This window comes from Falco punctatus (assembly GCF_963210335.1).
Source record: "Falco punctatus genome assembly, chromosome: 10".
NCBI classification, from domain to species: Eukaryota; Metazoa; Chordata; class Aves; order Falconiformes; family Falconidae; genus Falco; species Falco punctatus.
This window is the reverse complement of record NC_137590.1, coordinates 6296037-6314454: the sequence shown is the minus strand read 5'-3', so window position 1 is coordinate 6314454 and position 18418 is coordinate 6296037. Positions and strand designations below refer to the sequence as shown.

General features: G+C 55.4%; 1 protein-coding gene across 1 annotated transcript; it reads left to right on the top strand.

Annotated features, from left to right (window-relative positions):
* Positions 1–61: 61 nt before the first annotated feature.
* GDAP1L1 (ganglioside induced differentiation associated protein 1 like 1) lies at positions 62–18152 on the top strand. Its single transcript, XM_080404993.1, has 6 exons — positions 62–4554; positions 7431–7623; positions 10998–11171; positions 13294–13391; positions 13546–13660; positions 16527–18152. The coding sequence occupies exons 1-6, from the start codon at positions 4375–4377 to the stop codon at positions 16868–16870; spliced, it is 1104 nt and encodes a 367-aa protein (XP_080261119.1). The 5' UTR covers positions 62–4374; the 3' UTR covers positions 16871–18152.
* The last annotated feature ends 266 nt before the right edge of the window (positions 18153–18418 follow it).

The following is an 18418-nucleotide window of genomic DNA, read 5'->3' as shown; positions in this document are numbered from 1 at the left end:
ACCATGTTTGAGGTAAAATACTGCAATTTTCATTTACGTGCTTAAAAATTAGTGGTCAGCAAGCCAAGGAGTCACAAGCAGTTGTATAAAAATAGATGACAGCAGATGTAGAGAGTTGGCTCTGTACTCTGTGCTAGAGAAGACTCAGACATTCTAGATTATAATTGCTGCCTGTAGATTTTATTCTAATCATCCCTAAAACTTACACTATGAATCCAGGAAGTTCAGATTTAGAGTTTAAATAAATCCAAATAAATTAACGTAAGTATACAACTAAAACTATTATTTTGTTCTTAAGTGTCATGCAGTTATTTAGTATGCAATATTGGCTTGTACTCTCAAATTTAAATGATTTATAAATTTTCTTGGGGGATTTTACTGTCCCCTTTACCTTCCTTTTCCAGCACTGTCCTGCCTATCCACACACAGAACTTTGGGTTTCTTCACTTCCCCTTCTTTCTCCCTACAGCAAATCCGATATAGTATGTACTTTGCTTTTAAAATTAAATATTTAGTACTAGTTCTCTTTGCTGCTGCTGTTTTCTAAAGGCTATTTCTGCTTCAGCAGAGGGTGTCAGCTTGTGTTTGTGTTCATGTGTTGGTTTTGTGCCCTCTTTGAAGTCGTTTGAAGGTATTGTTGCTAGGTGCAGTATTTCTCCCTTTTAGACACTCTTAACAATTACCCGTACTCTTGGCGAGCATCGAGCTGGTGCCCACACATGTGAAGCCGGGGCACAGATCTTCACCATGCACAAATGCAGTGGTTTATAGCAGGTACTGGTTGTGCTCACTCCCCTCTGCAGCTGGAGCCCTATGAAGGGGCACAGCAAGGCTCTTTTCCCCAGAAACGTGGAGTGGCAGCCTGGATCAAGGTCGCCTCATGCAGTTGTTTCTGCAGCGGAGCACAGTCCTGCTTCTCTTGAATAAAGCACGCACAAACCCCTGGAGGTGTCTAGACCTTCAAGCAGGTGTTACAGAAACCCAGCAGTGATCGGCGATGTGGGGAGGGCACGAGGCTGGTTTCAGCTGTGGAGCAGGACAACGTGCAGCAGAGTGAGGGAAGCGAGGAAATCATGGAGGTTAAAGCAGTCCGAGGTACAGCCTGAAGCCTGAAGTTTGGGGCTGAGAAGTGAGTTCAGATTCACTCCAGAAGGTTGGATGGGAGGGAAGTCTGAGGGCACTTTCTTCGGGCACATTTCCATAGTGCCCTACGCAGGACAGAAGTAACGAGTAGTGAGCAGGGAGGGAAAGGAGAAAAGAAAGAACACAGTGGTTTTGTATTCTGCCTGAATTACTGTTTGTGCTGGTGTTTAAGCAGGTCTAGTGCTGCCTGCGGCAGAGGAAGGGCAGATACTTCAGGTTCTTGCCTGCAACCGTCAGGCTTGTAGCAAACACACGGAAACATCACTGCTGACATTTCCATTGCTCAAACCATCTCTGGGTGACACAACGAGCTCTAAGAGAGGTCCCAAACACAAACTTTCTGTTTCCTTCAAAGCCCTCCCAGTTCAGCTCATGCACTTCACTCCTCTGATAACTCAGTCACTCCTGCTTGCTGCCTGCCTGAAAGCTCAAGCTGTACCAGCAAAGAGCATCTTCTCTGGGAATGCCTGCACAGTGCAATTACCTTGATTGATGAGCGTCAGCACTTGGCCTCCGAGGCTGCCTGGTACAAGCAGCACTGAGTGCAGCCTTGCCAGCCTTACTGCTCCCAGCTCGCTGCTGCACCTGCCCAACAAGCCTGGGGAATTTTTTCTGCCCACAGATGCTCTAGGATGTGTCCTCAGTCAATCTATGGAAGAATATGTCTAAAATATTCTGAGAAAGCATTGGTGGGCTTGCAGGGCTCCCAGGACTTTCCTCTGATCCCACATCCTTTCTTGGCACGTGCAGGCTGGGTTTTTTTTCAGTGGCTTCTCCCCACCTCCAGCACTGTACAAGTTACTTGCCTGTCTATTTTCAGGACTAGTTCAGCCAAAGCAGGATGCAGAAAGGCACCTTGCATAGATGAAATGTATTTCTCACCTTACAGAAGCCAAACCGAATCCTCGCTAAGCTTTACACTGGCAGATGCTGAATCAGGCCACTGGGAAAAGAAAAAAAAAAATAAATCAATGGAGCTGATTCTACATCCTGATTTCCACCCTCTCCTTCTAAACCAGGGAAGGTGCTTCTGTGCTGGCAAAGTCCTGTGATGGACTCTGGCCAGCTGCTTTCTCAGGGCATCAGCTCTGAGATGAGACACCCCCCCGGATTGTACATTCCCAAGCTGGCAGCACCCACAGTCCTGCCCCATGGCACCTTCTTCCCGGGCTCTGCCAGTGCCACCAGGTCCGGCTGGACAGCATCCCGCAGGGCAGCCCAGCATCAACCCCTTCTGCAGGCAGGAAGGCTGTGGACAAGAGCTGGGGATGATCTCAAGGTCACGCAAGGACAGGGCACCTCTAAAGGGCACTTGCACCCATCCTGCCCCCTCAAACCTTGCTCAGTTTAGCAAGCCCAATCCCAGCTAAATAAAGAAGCACCTCCAGAGGCACCGTCTACTTGCAGCACCCACAGGGATGAAGTGACTTGTCATTTTTTATTCCCAACGGCGCGACCATAATTCATCACAAAAAAATGCCACTAGATGGGGCTTTCTGGACAGCCATCCGCAGGAGAGAACCGCTTCTGCTTGGTCAAGCGGCTCCTTTCCTTTCCTGAACCCAAAAGTGTCCCCTTCCAGTAAAAGGTGCCCCAAAAGATGCTTCGTGGGCAGCGAGGGGTCTCCTGCAGGGGAGGGGAAGCTGCGGACCAGAAGGCAGGATGGCACTGTGCCTTGGGGCCAGCTCTTTAAAGCTCATTTTTCTCCAGGTTTGCAGCAGGCACGTCACTGCCCCGACCTGGCAGCCCCAAAGCAGAGGCCAAGCAAGGACTTTTCCCTGTGGGTGTCCCCGAGGCCAGTGCAGGATCTCTGGCAGCACTTGGGAAGCCCTGGGCTGGGGAGGGAGGATGGTTTTGGGGGCTGCTGCCTGTGGGGCAGAAGGCAGGGCAGGGCATAGCACTTGCCAGTCTCACCCCTCCACCATCACCCTCCTGCATCCCCTTGAGAACAGACATCACGACACCGAAGGATTCATTCTCACCTCAGAGTCCCCAGATTATTGCTCCTTTCACTATGTTCATGCAGCTGAGTACCAATTTGGCCCCACTCCCTCCCAGTGCTCTTGGGCAAAGTGTGCCTAAGTTTCTGCGTTCGAACCAGCTCTCCCAAACCCTCCTCTGTGGCAAACCTCACCAGTCCAGCATGGGTGGAGATGGGAGCAAGACACTGAGGAGGTTCATTTGCCCCCCTTGCAGCCCCGAGATACGGGCTGGCTCCCTGCACCTGCATGGCCGTCTCCTCCATCCTCCCCAGAACCTGCCCCTACAGCCCCCATAACTGGGCTGGTTTTGCTGCCCAGCACCAGCAGCTAGTCCCATGTCTGGGAAATTATCTCCAGGCTGCCAGGTTGCTGAAGATGGAGCGTGACAAAGCCACGTGGCATAAGGCACAGGCCTAGATGTCCAGGTCACCGTGTCCAGAAAGGTGTCAGCTGCCTACACACATTTGCCTGCAAACCTCTGGGGGATGCTCATAGTGCCCGGAGAGCAGCAGCCCCAGGAGCCCCTGTGCTCTCTGGGCAGAGGGAACCCGGCTGGTTTGCAATTGCGACGCACCTTGCTAATTCTGGAAATGACCCCTAACAGTGCCTGCTTTGGTGCAGGGTGCCAGCTGGTTTGGCTGGCCACCCTGGGGCTCAGGTACATCGCGAGGGCTCTTGGGCTCTACCCCAGTACAGGCTACATAACACCCATTAGGCAGTAATTAATCTCCGCTCTCCAAAAATCATCCAGTACCTTTAAAAAGCCATTGCTGCTTCTTTCCATGAAGGTTGCAAGGCAGGGAAGACACTTGCTAGACATTTTAAAGCCAGTATCCATCAACGTAGCTATTTATTACATATCTGCCATATCTAAAACAGTCAAAAAAATCCTAATCTCTGCCGCAAAATATTCCTAAGGAGCCGCAGGGGCTGGAGCTGCCCCGGATTGCCGAGCTGGCAGGCAGGCAGGCAGCAGGAGCCTCCGCTGCTGACTCGTCTATTGAAGCGATGCCTGCACGTTTCCGTGGGAGCCCCGCCACGAGTGGGGATGGGCTGCGATCGCTCCCGCGCCACCGCCGCCACCGCCGCCATCCTCTCCTGTGACCCCCAGTGCCCACTGCCCTGCGCTGCCCACCCCAGCCGGGGAGATGGAGCTGCCCCAGGAGTGATGCTGCTGGCAGGAGCCCATGTGATGCTGGGCTAGCGCCGCTCGCCCCCTCGTCCCTCTCCCGCTCGCTCGCAGGCTGTCATGGCGACTCCCAATAATGTTACTCCCACCAACTGCAGCTGGTGGCCCATCTCGGCGCTGGAGAACGACGCAGGGAAATCCACGGAGGGGGAGGAAAATCAGGACCCGACAGACCCCGCTCTCAAATCCCAGGACAGACTGGTTTTGTACCACTGGACCCAGTCCTTCAGCTCGCAAAAGGTAAAAATATAATCGCTCGGCCAGGTTCCTGGGGAAGAATCGCCTCCAGCCCCCAGGGCATCCCCTTGCCTTGGAAGGATGGATGCACTCAAGGGGAGAGCGAGGGGCTCACCCCCAGGGCTGGCGAGGGCAACAGAGTGTGGCCAGGCAGCTCTTTTGTACCTGCGGTGCTGTGTTTGAACAGCGGCTGCCTGGGGAGGGGATGGCGCGGGGGGGGCCCTCCCAAATCCTGCTTTTGCTTTGGGATCGCGGCTTGCAGGCTCGCACCGGAGCTGCCTCAGCTTTGTGCTCGCTCACAGCCCCGCTGTGGCATGGCCAGGAGCACAGACAAAGGCTGAGCCAGGCCCTGGGACCACCCTGCTGCTGGGAGAGGGGGAGGCAGCCCCCGAGCCGGGCTCCTTCCCGGGAGCGGATCCCAGCACGCAGCGACAATATTTACCCCTGACATTGCAGCAGCGCCCTGGAAATCCTATTCCCGAGGCGCCCCAGCGAGAAATCACATTTTCTAGGCAATAGTAAATGCTCATTTTGCAGCACGCCAGCTGTGTAGCAAAGCCGACCTCCTCCCCTGGCCCCAAGCCCCCCGTCATTCCCGCGCCGTTATTATTATAAGGGGAACCGGCTGTTCAGAGGGGGGGAACACAAAGTTCCCCCAGTGCCAGGGCCCCTGGAGCCCCGCAGCCTGGCGGGGAGGCCGGGGGGCCGGGGGCAGAGACGCCCGTTGCTGTTGCAGGCACAAAGGAAGGGGAGGATGCCCGATGCAGCAGGGTGGCTGCACATGGTCGGCTTCACCGCGGCTGGCAGCGGGTGACTAATGGGCCTCTGAGCCGCACCGGTGAGGGATGCTCGTGCCCTGCTCCCCCACCTCGTGCTGGGCTTGCTGTTGTTTTTTGTCTTGCTCGTTTGGCTGCCAGCGACAGGGAGGCAGCGGTGAAGGCGCTTCTTGTCCGGGGGTTCCTACAACCGGCTTCAGCTCTGTGGGGCTGGGAACAGGGCAGAGCACACCTAGAGCCATGGCACCGGCTGGCACGTTGGCTCCAAGCTTTGCTTTTGAGGTCACTTGCAAGGAAAGGGTGTTTGCTGGAAGGCAGTCGAGCACAAGCCAGTGTGATGAACATTGCAGGACAAGGAGTGGCAGGGGCTGCATGGGACCCCCCAGTAGAGGAGTTTTGCTCGGAGCCGGCTGCAGGTGCAGCTTTTCCTGCTCTGCCCCAGGAGCTGCTCGGAACCACCCCCCATGGGCACCGGGCTGTTTGTGGGAGGGATCCTGAGCACCACCAGGATCTGGCCTTGCCTGCTAAGGGCTTTTTGAGTTTACAGCCAGCTTTGGATTTTTATACAAGATGCCTCATTGCAGCCGTGCTGGCACTGTGGGGGCCATCTGGGGGGTCTGGGCAGGTGTCATCACCCTTGGCCTGGGACCCCTCCTTGGGGCGCTGGCAGGGGGTCCTCTCGCCCGCAGGCACTGGGGTTACCCCCGGAGCTGAGCCCTGCTGCCTGCACTGCCTCCTGCCTGGCAGCTGCCCCAGCCAGGCCTTCAGCCTCGGCTCCTGAGAGCAGAACAGGGGGGCACAGGGAGCTCGGGGCGGGGTGACCCGGGTGGTCCTGGCCAGGGTTTAGCCATCAGCCAGGAGGAAAAGGCCAAGGGCAAGTTGCAGCTGAGGGACCCGGGCGTTTTCTTGTTTGACTTTAAAAGAAAAAATGAATTTGCCAGCCCCGTAAATAATTAATGACTAACTCCCCAGGAACACTGAAGTACTCATAGAAATGCTTATATTTGTTAAGTTGTATTTTTAGCTGCTGCTAGTTGGAGAAAAACAGCACTTTTCCCTCATTCAGTGGTTCTGCATATTGTGGCTGTCTCACATCCTCCAAGGTTGTTTTTTTTGCATGTTTCACATACTTAGTTCATAATGGTCAGGTTTTTATAACCCAGAAGCCTAAAATGCCACTCCTAAGCACATATCCAACACCATCTCAAAGCAGCAGGATCAGCCCTGAGAGCCAGCTGTAGGTGCCCCACATCCAGCCCCACTCCTGCCTCCTCCTGCCCCTCCGCACCACGGGATCCGGCTTTCCCACCCATGAGACCGGTGGGTGCCACCCCCACGGTGCCACTCGCTGGCCCGGGGATGGAGGAGGGCAGGGGACAGCAGTGGGTTTGGCACAAGGGGTGCAAAGCTGATGGGTGATGTCCTCAGGCCAGCAGCAGCGCAGAGGAGGAGGGGTGCTGTGCAGGGTCACAGGGGCTGCTTGAAACCCTCCACAAAACGGAGCCTCCTCCCTACTCAAAACGTGCCTGGGGAAGCCAGGGCCCACCCCTGGGAGTGGGACATACCTGACTTAGCCTCCAGGTCTCCTTCAGCTGGGTGGTAGGACCCACTGGGTACAAGTGCAAGGCATAGCACTGCTGCAGCCTCTGCTTCCTCCTCATCCTCCCTGGGTGTGTGCTGGGTTATGCTGGGACCCACAGCAGCATCACTGATTGCCCCCAGCTGGGGAGCTGCCACCTGCCTCTGCCCAGTGCCGAGGGGTGGGGTCTCAGCCCACCAGCCCCTCCACCTGTTGCATAGGCCACGAGCAACCAGCGAGAGGACGGTCCATGATCCCCCAATTTTAGGATGGGTTTGGGTCTCCCTTCTTTACTGGAAAAGCAAATCCTTGCTTGGCTGCCTGGATTTTGCAGCTGCCCCATGCCAAGAGCTGCTTGGCTTCTTGCAGGATGAGCACGTGTCCTGGCACATTGCTGTGCTTGAGTGGGAGGGGAGGGCCAGGGAGGTGCGATGGGGTGGCGGTGGGGTTGGTTTGCTTTGAGGGCTCTGGGGACCAGCTTGGTGCACAGCGCTGAGCCCTTTCTCCCTGGCCTCTTGCCCCAGGTGCGGCTGGTCATTGCAGAGAAGGGGCTGCCCTGCGAGGAGCGGGACGTCAGCATGCCCCTGATGGAGCACAAGGAGCCCTGGTTCATGCGGCTCAACCTGGGGGAGGAGGTGCCTGTCATCATCCACAGGGACAACATCATCAGCGACTACAACCAGATCATTGACTACATGGAGAAGAACTTCACAGGAGGTAAGTGAGGGAGGTAGACTGCATCTTGGGGGAATCTCAGGTCTAATCCAGATGTTTGCCAAATGCAACCACTTTTTCCTTTGAAGTTTCGTCTTTATCCTAGAAGAGCAGCAAGCCACCAACCCTCCTCAAACTTCTTTTTTCTCATGAAAATTAAGGATCTCCAGCAGAAATCCCCAAATAATCCCTTGGAAGTGCTGCTGGAGGGCTCTGGGAGGAGGCGTAGCTGGGTGTCCCCTTTGTCTGCCTTGGAGGCCATGGTCCCAAACTGGACCATTTCTCCCCGTCCCTGTGGTGTGTGGTGGCATCTCACCAGAGCCACAGCTGGCACGGCCCATGGGAATGTTCCTGGGTTCAGCCACCTTTGTACTTTGGCATCGGGTAAGGGTGTAAAACCTGCCATAATTAGCCCCACTGAGAGAAGGTGGCTTTGAGCCGGGTGCTGCTGTCCCTCTCCTCTTCCATGAGGAGCCCTGTGCCACCAGCCGTGGGCAGGGGACCCTGCCATCCCTGGTGCCTCTGCACCTCAGAGACAACTGCCTCTTTAAAGTCAAAGCCAGAAGTGCTGGGGACCATGGGAGGATGATGTGACACAAACCCAGAGGCAGGGACAGCCAGGAGAGGGAAGCTTGTATTCCCCCTGGAGCAGGGCTGCAGTCAGTGGCCGGCTCAGCCCGGCACACCAGGATGCTGAAACAGCGCTGGAAGGCGGCTGTTTGCACGGGCACTGCGGCAAGCAGCCTCTTGTCGGCATCTCACATCCCTTTGCCCTCATTTCCCCAAACCTGCGGCTGTCGGGCTGGGACGCCCTGCCAGGGAGGCTTCAAAGCTGAGCAGGGAGCTTGGGCTGTGCCATCACCCCAGCATCCATCCCTCTTGCAACAGAGACATCAAAACCATCTCAAAATAGCTCCCAAAGCAAGGGCATCTTGCCAGCTCAGCTGCTGTCCTCTCCCAGCCCCGCCACGGTGGTGCTGCTCAGTGGAGGCACGATGCTCGATGCTCGCTCACTGGCAGGGCAGCAGGGATGGGAACAGCCAGGAGCAGCCCGTGCTGGCAGCAGCTCCCAGGGAATGGGCCCAGAGGCAGCCCCAGGGCCAAGGAGCAGCAGGGAGCGTCAGTCCATGGGGCTGTGGTTCCTGCACCGCTTCGCCTTGTCTCTGCAAAGGGCAGGTGTACCAGCATATGTGACAACAGGCTGTCCCCAGCAGGAGGGGGACACAGTGCTGCCCGTGCACTGGAAAACTCCTGTCACTGAGATTTTCCAGCCAGGTGCAATTTCTTACCTCTTTGCTGAGAAATGGAGAGGGGAAGCTCCAGGGAATAGGGTCCAGGGCATCAGTCCCTGGTGTGTGCTCTGCTCCGAGCCCTCACCCACCAATGCTAGCTGGCAAAAGCATTGTCAGGATGACACGGTGTTGGTCTGAGGGGGAATCACCCACCGTGCAGGAACATGCAGAGCTTGAAAATGCCTTTATAAGAAGGTGTAATCATTGAGTTTTCCCCTGGCTGGGAGCATGGTCTGTTTCAGCTGCGTACACACACATTGAGGGTCAGCCATCAGTAAAGGGGGGTGTGATGAGCAATGCTTTTCTTTCCCCAGAAAAGCAGTGAATAGTGCTGATAAGTCACCTTTGAGGGCGCTTCTCATGAGGGCACTGCCCAGCAGTGCCAAGAAACCACTGATGAGTTGGCTGGTGGCAGCACAGCTCAGAGCATGGGTGAGGGGCTCCTCCAAGTTCTGCATTGCCAGCCCTGTCCTTCAGAGCATCCCCCCACCCCTGCACAGCCCATCGTCTGCTGACTATGTGCAACAACAGCCCATACATACAGGTCTGCCATGGCGTGCAAAGACAGGGCAAGCACCATCCCACCAAAAAACCTCCCTGGGACGTGTTGAAGGACACGGGCCGGCAGCCAGAACACCGCTATTTCATTGTGGTCACTCCGTCTGGCTGCCGAATGGGGTGGTCACTCTGGATGTGCTGGTTTCCAGCCTCAGCCCTAGCCCATCGAGTGCTGGCCGGGAGCCCTGTGGAAGGCGCACGCAGGCTGTAGGTCAATGATTATTTCATTCAGCTGGTCACTTTTCTCCGATGGAAAATCCTCGCTTGGAGAGCTGGAGCCCAGGCAGCAAGCAGCCCATGGGCAGGGCTCCCCTCCCGCAGGGGACAGTAATACTGATGCCCATCGGTCAGAAGAACTCTGGGGAGCCTACCAGCAGAGACAGTCCCACATCAGAGCTGCTGGGATGTTTGCAATACAGGAGCCACCGAAATTTCCCTGGCCCCTGTCCAGCCAGAGGCGCGGGCAGGTGTGATGCTGCCTGGCCCGGGGCAGGGGGAGCTGTGCATCTCTGCCAGGTGGGCATCGCCACGCAGCCTTGCTCCTGCCACTGGCAATGGAGCTGGGCAGGGCCGTCATTTCAGGCTCTTAATTAAGGGGCCGCGTTGCCCATGTCTGGCAAAGTTCTTCTGCCGATGGGCAGCCCAAGGCGCAGGCGCCCAGTGAGCCCCACACTGCGGGCAGCATGTGGGCAACTGGCTTCGCCAAGTCCCAGTGGTAAGTTTACTCACAACCTGCTATCTGCAAACACCGTACACATTTATGATCCCATAAAATAAAGGACCTGATATTCCTGGGGGAGAAAAGAGCAACATTTCGCTCCTTGTGGTGTCGTCTGCCATGTATTTTGAACAGAAAGTGTGATAAAAAGAGCATGATGCAAACTGCCATCCGCAGATGAATAAACCCCAAGGTGCAGAGAAGCGGAGCCGTCCAGGACGAGGGATGCTCCTGCCGCTGAGGCACCAGCTGAGCACGGTGGGGAGGTGTGCTGGGCTCCTTCCTTGATCATCTACGCCCCGATTACCCATTCTGAATGGCATTTTCAAGAAAGCACAAGGCAATTAGGTACCTCATTGCCACTGCCGTAACAAGTGCATAACTCAGAAGATCCCAGACTGAAATCGCTGTGTTTTGTTTTAGCTGTTTTCTGCAGAGCAAGAAGATTTTGTTCTTCTAAGAGATGTAAAACCACAGCACACAATTTGGGGGCTGCAGAGATGAAGGGCTTGCTGCACTGAGCTCCTGGAGATGCAGGGGCTGCGGGGCTGGGTAACAACACACGTACACATCCCTGTGGTCCTGTGGGTTTTCCCATCGCTGGGCACGGTCTGGATGTGTGCCTGGCCGGCATGGGCTGTGGGGAGAGGCACGGGGTACAGTTTTGGGTTAAAGCACTGCCACAGCCAGCCTGCTCGGAGGTAGCTCAAGCAGGATAACACACTGGAGTCCAGTGCAGGCTAATGAGCCACTAATGAGTGCCTGAGCCCCCCTGGGTCCTGCTAACAGCTTTCCCTTTGCCCTCACAGAAAACGTCACCCAGCTGATCCCCGAGCCGGGCAGCCTGCTGCACTCGCGGGTGCTGCAGTACCGGGAGCTGCTGGACTCGCTGCCCATGGACGCCTACACGCACGGCTGCATCCTGCACCCCGAGCTCACCACCGATTCCATGATCCCAAAGTACGCGACCGCTGAGATCCGCAGTAAGTTGCCTCTCCGGCAGGGCTGCCTGCGGCCAGTGCCAGTGGGCCAGCTCCTCCAGCCCTTCCTCTAGGCTTGGTTTGGCTCCGCAGCCCGGCCGGCCACCCTGCTCGTCTCCCTTTTCCACCAATGCAGGCAGGGACCGAGCTGCAAAATAGCAAAGCACAGCTGATCTGGGAGCTGCAGGCACTCTGTAGAGGCTTCCCAGCCCTGGAGGTGACTGGACTCCCATGGCCATGCACAGTTCTTGCTCAGCTCTTTCTGGGGCACATGAATTTGCTCCTTCTCCCACACGTCCCCTTTCCTTCCAAGAGCTCTAAGGAAAAAGGTGGGAGAGTACAGCCAGATTGAGTTGCAGATAGTGGATGAATCGGCATAAGACTATGTACCTGACCTTCAAGCGCTCATGAAACATTGACGATGCTTAATATAACTCAACAGCAAGGATTTCTCCTGGAAAGAGTTCCCTTGCCAGAAAAGTGACCTTGTTGGGAGGGCACCATTATGCCAAACTTTTCTTCCCTCCTTTAGGCTCCTGCCCCAAGCAGCGCCTGTAGCAACCCCCCTTCACAGTCCCTTCAGCTGCCTGGGTCATGGATGGTCCCTCTGAGATGGGTTGCACTCATGCCCAAAGAGAAAAAGGCTGTCCCTGAGGTGTATCTTGTGATCTGCCCTGCCTCTGTGGGCACCCTGCGCAGGCGGCTTTCCCCATGTCACCAGGAGTCACCTCCACCCTCAGACCTCAGGCAGATGCAGGGTGCTGAGCCCAGCCCCTCCCCAAAGAGCACTGCTGTGATGGCATCAGCCACCGCCTGCCTCGCATCACCTCCCCAGCACCCCACCGAGGTCCTTAAAAACATCTCCCCACCCAAACCTCTTTTCTGGTGGCATTTTTCCCAAGCCACTGCAACGGAGGGGCTGTGAGCAGGCCCGTGGGATGCCCCAGTGCTGGTGGCACCCTTCCCCCCCAGCACATCCCCTGTGCCCCAGCAATGTCTCAGCTGCCCTGTTGCAGTGGGCGCTGAGGCAAATCCATGTAGTTGTGTCCTAAGAAGAGGGTGAACCAAGGTCCAGGCTGTCCCAACGGAAACAGGGGAATGAACCCAGGGTGATATCGAGGTTTCCCTCTGAGCTGCAGCCCCAGGAGAACCAGCTGGAAGCCTTAGCGAGCGCAGGCTTCAAGGCTTGTGATGGGAAACAGGGAGTTTCACCATTTTGTGGCAGCATACAGCCCGCTGCTGGCTGCTGCCCTGGCCAGCCCTGGCACCTCCTGCACCCACCCATCGGCAGAGCCAAGCTCTTGCTGGAGGCAACAAGGAAGGAGAGACAGATGGTCCCTGGCAGGAAGGGATTAGCCCAGCTTTGGGTAATTTTTGTTGTCCCTAAGGTGTTACTCTGCATCTCGTATTCTCTTCTTCTATTTACTCTGCTCATTTCCCTCCGTTAGCTCCCTTGCACAAAGGCCTTTGCATCCTCCCCGTGCCCTGCGAGGGAGGAGGGTAGTGGGCATCTCTCCCGTGCTCATGATGGGCTCCATGCTACTGAATTGCATCCCTGTACACCGAGCCAGGGTGGGACAGCTTCATCTGGGAGGGAGCATCCCGCTGCTCCCTGCCGTGCTGCTCTGCACGCACACCCACACATGGGCAGCCGGCTCGGACATCCCAAAGGAACAACCTGCTGGGATGTAGCTGCAGGAACCAGGTTATGGGGAGGCTCAGGAACGTTCTTAAAACAGAAAGAGATAGAGATCCTGCTAGCAGCTCTAATATGAATCCAGCAGAGGAAAGGAAGAGCTGAAACCCACAGAGTGGGACTCACCACAGCCAGGGAGGGGGATCTGCTGTACCCCACAGCCGGTGCTGCCCTGCCATGAGTGGATGAGGGGCTGAAGAAGCCACGTGTCCTTGGGAGAGTGTGCAATGCCCCAGCCAGCCACCTGCTTGTATGGCAGCACAGCAGTAGCGAGCCATGAGTTTGGTCAATTTTAGCTCTCTGGGGTGTTTTTCTTGTTGCTACTACACTATTTCACAGGCAGGACAAGGTGCTTTGCTACCAGACTTACGTATCATCCCAACCCCTGCCAAACACAGCCCCCCAGTGCCACTGTCTTTCTGCCCCCAGGACATTTAGCTAACGCCAGCACGGAGCTGATGAAGCTGGACCACGAAGAGGAGCCACAGCTGTCGGAGCCCTACCTCTCCAAGCAGAAGAAGCTCATGGTAAATGGGTGAAAGCCACACAAACCTCTGGTGGTGGGGGGACATGACCCATGGACCTGCGACGGACACCTGGTTTCTTGTGTCCCCGCACAGTTGCAGGGACACGTGTCTGTCCATCCATCCATCCCCCATCCTCACCTTGCTCTCCACCCAGGCCAAGATTCTGGAGCATGACAACGTGAACTACTTGAAGAAGATCCTTGGTGAACTGGGGATGGTGTTAGACCAGATTGAGGCTGAGCTGGAGAAGCGGAAACTGGAGTACCAAGGTAAGCGCCGGGCTGCATTTATGGGATGCTTTTCCACGCAAGGCTGAGGTGCAACACCAGGAACAGCTGATGGCTTTGCACCTGCTGAGCTTTCCCCACGGGGCCACCACTGGTGGGGCTGAGGCTGTTGCTGGGCTCTCTGGTTTCTGGGTGCACTGATATAGTTACAGCCATGGTCTCACCTCCAGCAAACCACCCCTTGCCACAGGGGACAGCAGGATCTCTGTCCTCGCAGCTGCTCCGTGGAAGCTCCAAAGTCGTTGAAAGGTGGTGGCAGGTCTCCTCCGACCCAGCAAGGGGCTGCCACGGACTGGTGCTCTGGCTGGTTCAGGGAGAGGCAGGCTGGCCCCAGGCTCCTGCACCAGGAGGAGCACAGCCCGAGCCCCCTCCGGCCACGAGGCTGTGACACATCCCAGTGGAGCAGAAGCCCAATGGGAATCTGAGGGGCCCTGGAGAGGTGAGAGCCTTTACAGGACCTGCGTCAAACGCCAGCGGGTGGGAGGGAGCAACACCAGCCATCCCTGACATCAAACACATGCTGCTGGGTGCCTGCCGAGAGCCGCCCTGGCGTCCTGGCAGACAGGGATGCAGGGCACAGCTGGGCATCACTTGTCCTGCCATCGCCTCAGGATGATGCCATCATCCTCCTGTCCCCGCTGCTGGCAGGGCTTGAAACCCCAGCCCCAGGAGGGCTGGCAGCTGCCAGCGCCATGGTGCCAGGTCCGGAGCAGAGCACGGATGCAGTTAATCAGGGGACAGCCCCACAGCCCCCCCGCCCTCCGCACCAGCCCCGGCTGCAGGGAGCTGTGCGTCACACGGGGCTGCCCGGAAGGGCCCTCAGAGGTGCCAAGGTCAGGTTCTGCAAGGCCCTAATGCATTCACAGCGGCACCCTGCATCGCCCTAATTGCCTCCAATGAACACCCTCATTAACTGATCAGAGAGCTGGGATAGCACTGCAGAATTCAGCCTAATGAGGTGCCCTCGGCAGATGTCCTGGGTGCCTGGAGCAGAGGGGTGGCTGCTGCTGCTGCTGCTGGCACCTGGGCATCCCACTGCCTTCGGTCCTTGCGTGCCACTTCTGCCCTCTGCTCCGGGTCCCCCAGCTCCCACTGCTGTGCCTACAGCCAGGTCAGGATCTCAGCAGTGGCCACAAGCACCAGCCCTTTGGCAACTTCCCAGGAGCCGCAGTGCAGCAGCTCTCCTCCCACGCAGCCCAGGCTGCCGGCCGAGGCGCAGCGATGCAGGCAGGGCAGGGCAGGCAGGAGCAGGGTGGGAGATGCTGCAGGAGCATAGGGCGACCCGCTGCCACAGGCACCCGGCTCAGCTGGGACAGCTGGTCTGAGCTGGGGCCGCTGTGGATGCAAAGGGGACAAGTTGCCTTCGCCCACACTTCTGCCCCACCTTGGTGATGGGAAGGGCTGCAAGGGGCTGGGGCACCCCACAGTAGGGTCCAGAGCTCAGCAGCGGGTGCAAGCCCAGAGTCAGGAGGGACAGGGCTGGATCCTGGCTCTCTCCCGAAGTTGCCATCCTCCCGTGTGCTTTTTCTCCTTTGCCTGCAGCAGTGCCTGGGAGCAAAGCAGCCACCTCAGCCCCACTTCCCCTGCTCTCAGCCAAAGCATCCTCAGGGTCCCCACAGCACCCAGGAGGCTCTGGCTGAAGCACCCCCACAATTCATTAGTCACTGAAAACATTTATTGACTAATTAGGCACAGGCAATCTGTCCATTTGGGCTGTGCCTCTAGCAGGATTAGGCAGGCTGCCAAGCAGCTACAAATGAGGGCTGCTAATTACCAGTAACTCCCCAGCCTGGCCCTGCAGACAGCCCTGCAGCAGCAGTGCCTGCACAGGGGTGCAATAAAGGTGCCTCTCTCCTTCCCTGAGAGCTACAGGACAGTGGAAGAACCCCAGAATTAAGGATTTGGTGCAAAGCCAGGGGCTGAGGCTGGATGGGGCCAGGTTTTGTGCCCCTTCTGCTGTTCTTCCTTACCTGCACCTCCCATCCCTTCTCTCAGCTCCATCCGAGCCCTGCTTGCTCCTCAGAATTGAAAAGGCATCAGGTGAGTGCTTAACACTATCCTGGCCTGAGTCTGCTTCTTCCAGACTAGCAACAGCTTGGTTTATTTCTGGATGTCTCTCTGGTGGGGCTATTTCCACTGTCACCCATTATCAGGGGCCATCACCACTTTGGTGTCTTTCTTCATGCCCAGCATCCGCGCTGAGCTCTGCCTCCCCTGCAAACCTGGCGCTCGGCACAGACGTGCTGCCAGTGCTGGGGACTTGGGGCAGGGTCCCTGGTGCAGGAGAGGGGACAGAGGCAGGACCTCCCTGACAGTGCACAGGGAGAGAAGCCAGGCCGGGCCAGCAAATGGTTTTGATTCCTGAGGATTTCTCACATCCCTAAAATAGGACAAGTTAACATGACACTCCTGAAACAGCTCCCGGTGCAGCGAAGGACAAACGCTGCTGCCCTCCCCGGGCGCTAACACAGCAGAAGGGGTGACTGCACCGCATCTGCCTCCAAGGGGGGCCAAGGGCCCTTTTCCAGGGACCTCCTGGGTACAGGAGGATGCCATCTCCTACTGGTCTTGACTTGGGAGAGAGGCAGCAGGACCGTTTTGCAGACAGTGACCTGTATCCTCACACAGGCTATAAATTATTATCTCATATTCCCAGCTTTTTGGACCCGCAAATCCTCCATCACATAGCTTGGTAGATGGGATCTGATCTCTTGGGACATCAGAGAGCTGAGAAAAAACACCCCAGGTCTAACACAAATGCTCCTGCCTCTGTGTATCTTTTGAGCAACCCTTTAGGTGCCCACGCAAGGGTTTCTCACCCTACCTGCTCTGTCGCTTCTCTCTCCAGGGCAGAAGTGTGAACTTTGGCTCTGTGGATGCGTCTTTACTTTGGCCGATGTCTTGTTAGGAGCCACCCTGCACCGCCTCAAGTTTCTGGGACTCTCTAAGAAATACTGGGAAGATGGCAGCAGACCCAACCTACAGTCCTTCTTCGACAGGATACAAAAACGCTTCGCCTTCCGGAAAGTTTTGGGAGATATACATACCACGCTCCTCTCCGCAGTGGTACCCAACGCCTTCAGGCTGGTCAAGCGGAAACCTCCCTCCTTCTTTGGAGCCTCCTTCCTGATGGGATCTCTGGGAGGAATGGGATATTTTGCTTATTGGTACTTAAAGAAAAAATACATCTAGTGCTGGCTGCTTGGTGTTTAGTTTGGTGTCTCTGTGCTGTGTGAAATTATGATGAAGCCTCAGTAACTGTAATGAAATTTGAAGCAAGGTAATGAATAATTATATTGTTTAATGTAACATTCCATAATCTAGAAGTAGAAATGTATACTGCAAGGAAATAAGACAACAACAACAAAAAAAGCGTCAACTTGTAAATGCCTTTTTTTAGGTTTAAGTATTGAACTCCAGTGAGAGGCTCAGGGGTTCATGGGCTCAGCCGTGCCCACCGGGAAGCACCACCACCTCCAGCACCAGCCGGCTCCACTGGGAAAGACAGGAATCCCGGGAAGTTTCCCAACACCCAAGTTAACTAATGGGACTTGTACGTTTGTGTTTCCAATTATTCACCGGCCACATTTCACACATGCAGGTAGTGGGGACTTTCTTCTTCTAGAAGGTGTTGTGTTGTGCTCAGAGGCTTTCCTGGGAGCAAGGTGCGGTAGCAGGTCACAGTCAAGGTGGATTTGCGTTCTTCAAGTATCCATTTTTTAAATTATTTTCATTAAAAAGAATATTTTTTATTGAGCTGCTCTTAGAATGTATCCACTTTCTACGTCTGGTTTTGGTGGGCTTTTTTTTAAAAGAATTTAAAGTCTGTCTTTAACTGCCACACTTTTTTCCTGAGATAAATCATTTTGACTTCCATCCTGAATTTTGGCACACGAAGGAGATTATTGTTTTAAGCCTTTTGGCTCTGTCTTTTGAGTTTTCCTTCACGGATTTGCAAAACATCTTTCACCAACTGAGCATATCTGGACTCTGAAAAAGTACAACCATTTTCAGAACTTTGCAGCACTTTCCTGAAGGCGCTTTGTCTTTCTGTTCCATCGGGGGCTCTTTTCTGTCATTTCCTCGCTATGTGTTTTCTTAGGGACACTTTGCACAGAATCACATTGATGACTTTCTTGTGCCTTTTGCATGCTGGAAAGAATAACGGGCCTCACTGCTACTCATGCTTTGAAAACTGAGATCCTCAATAAACCATATGGGAGGAGTAACGGCTTCACATTTCTAAATTGTGTTCAACATCCTTCTAGTCTTATTGCAAAGCATGCCCATGGGCAGAGGGATGGGCATGTGGTTTGTGCCTTCTCATGTACTGCATTGGTATAAAACTCGCACGGAAACAATATGTATTCCTATTTCAAGGCAGTCATTTCTGTAAGCACTCAGCCTGTTAGGATCTCTTCTGGCTGGTTTTCCAAGTGCTCCGATGATCCCTAGTGAGTCATGCTGCATCTCTAGGCTTGGGAACGTATGCCAAACGTGGCTGGAGTAATACAAATCGCATTTGCCTCCAACCCAAAAATTATCTTTATGTATTTGAAAGTAGCAGGATTTCCCGGGAGCTTTGGTTCTTGATACAACCTGGCAGCCACAGAATTGTGAATATTTAGCAGGAATTACAAGGGATGAGCACGCAGCAATCAGATGGTGCAAAATGCACAAATTTATACTGTGCTTGTCATGATCGTGTAAGCTGGCCTGACATACTTCTGGAATACGATG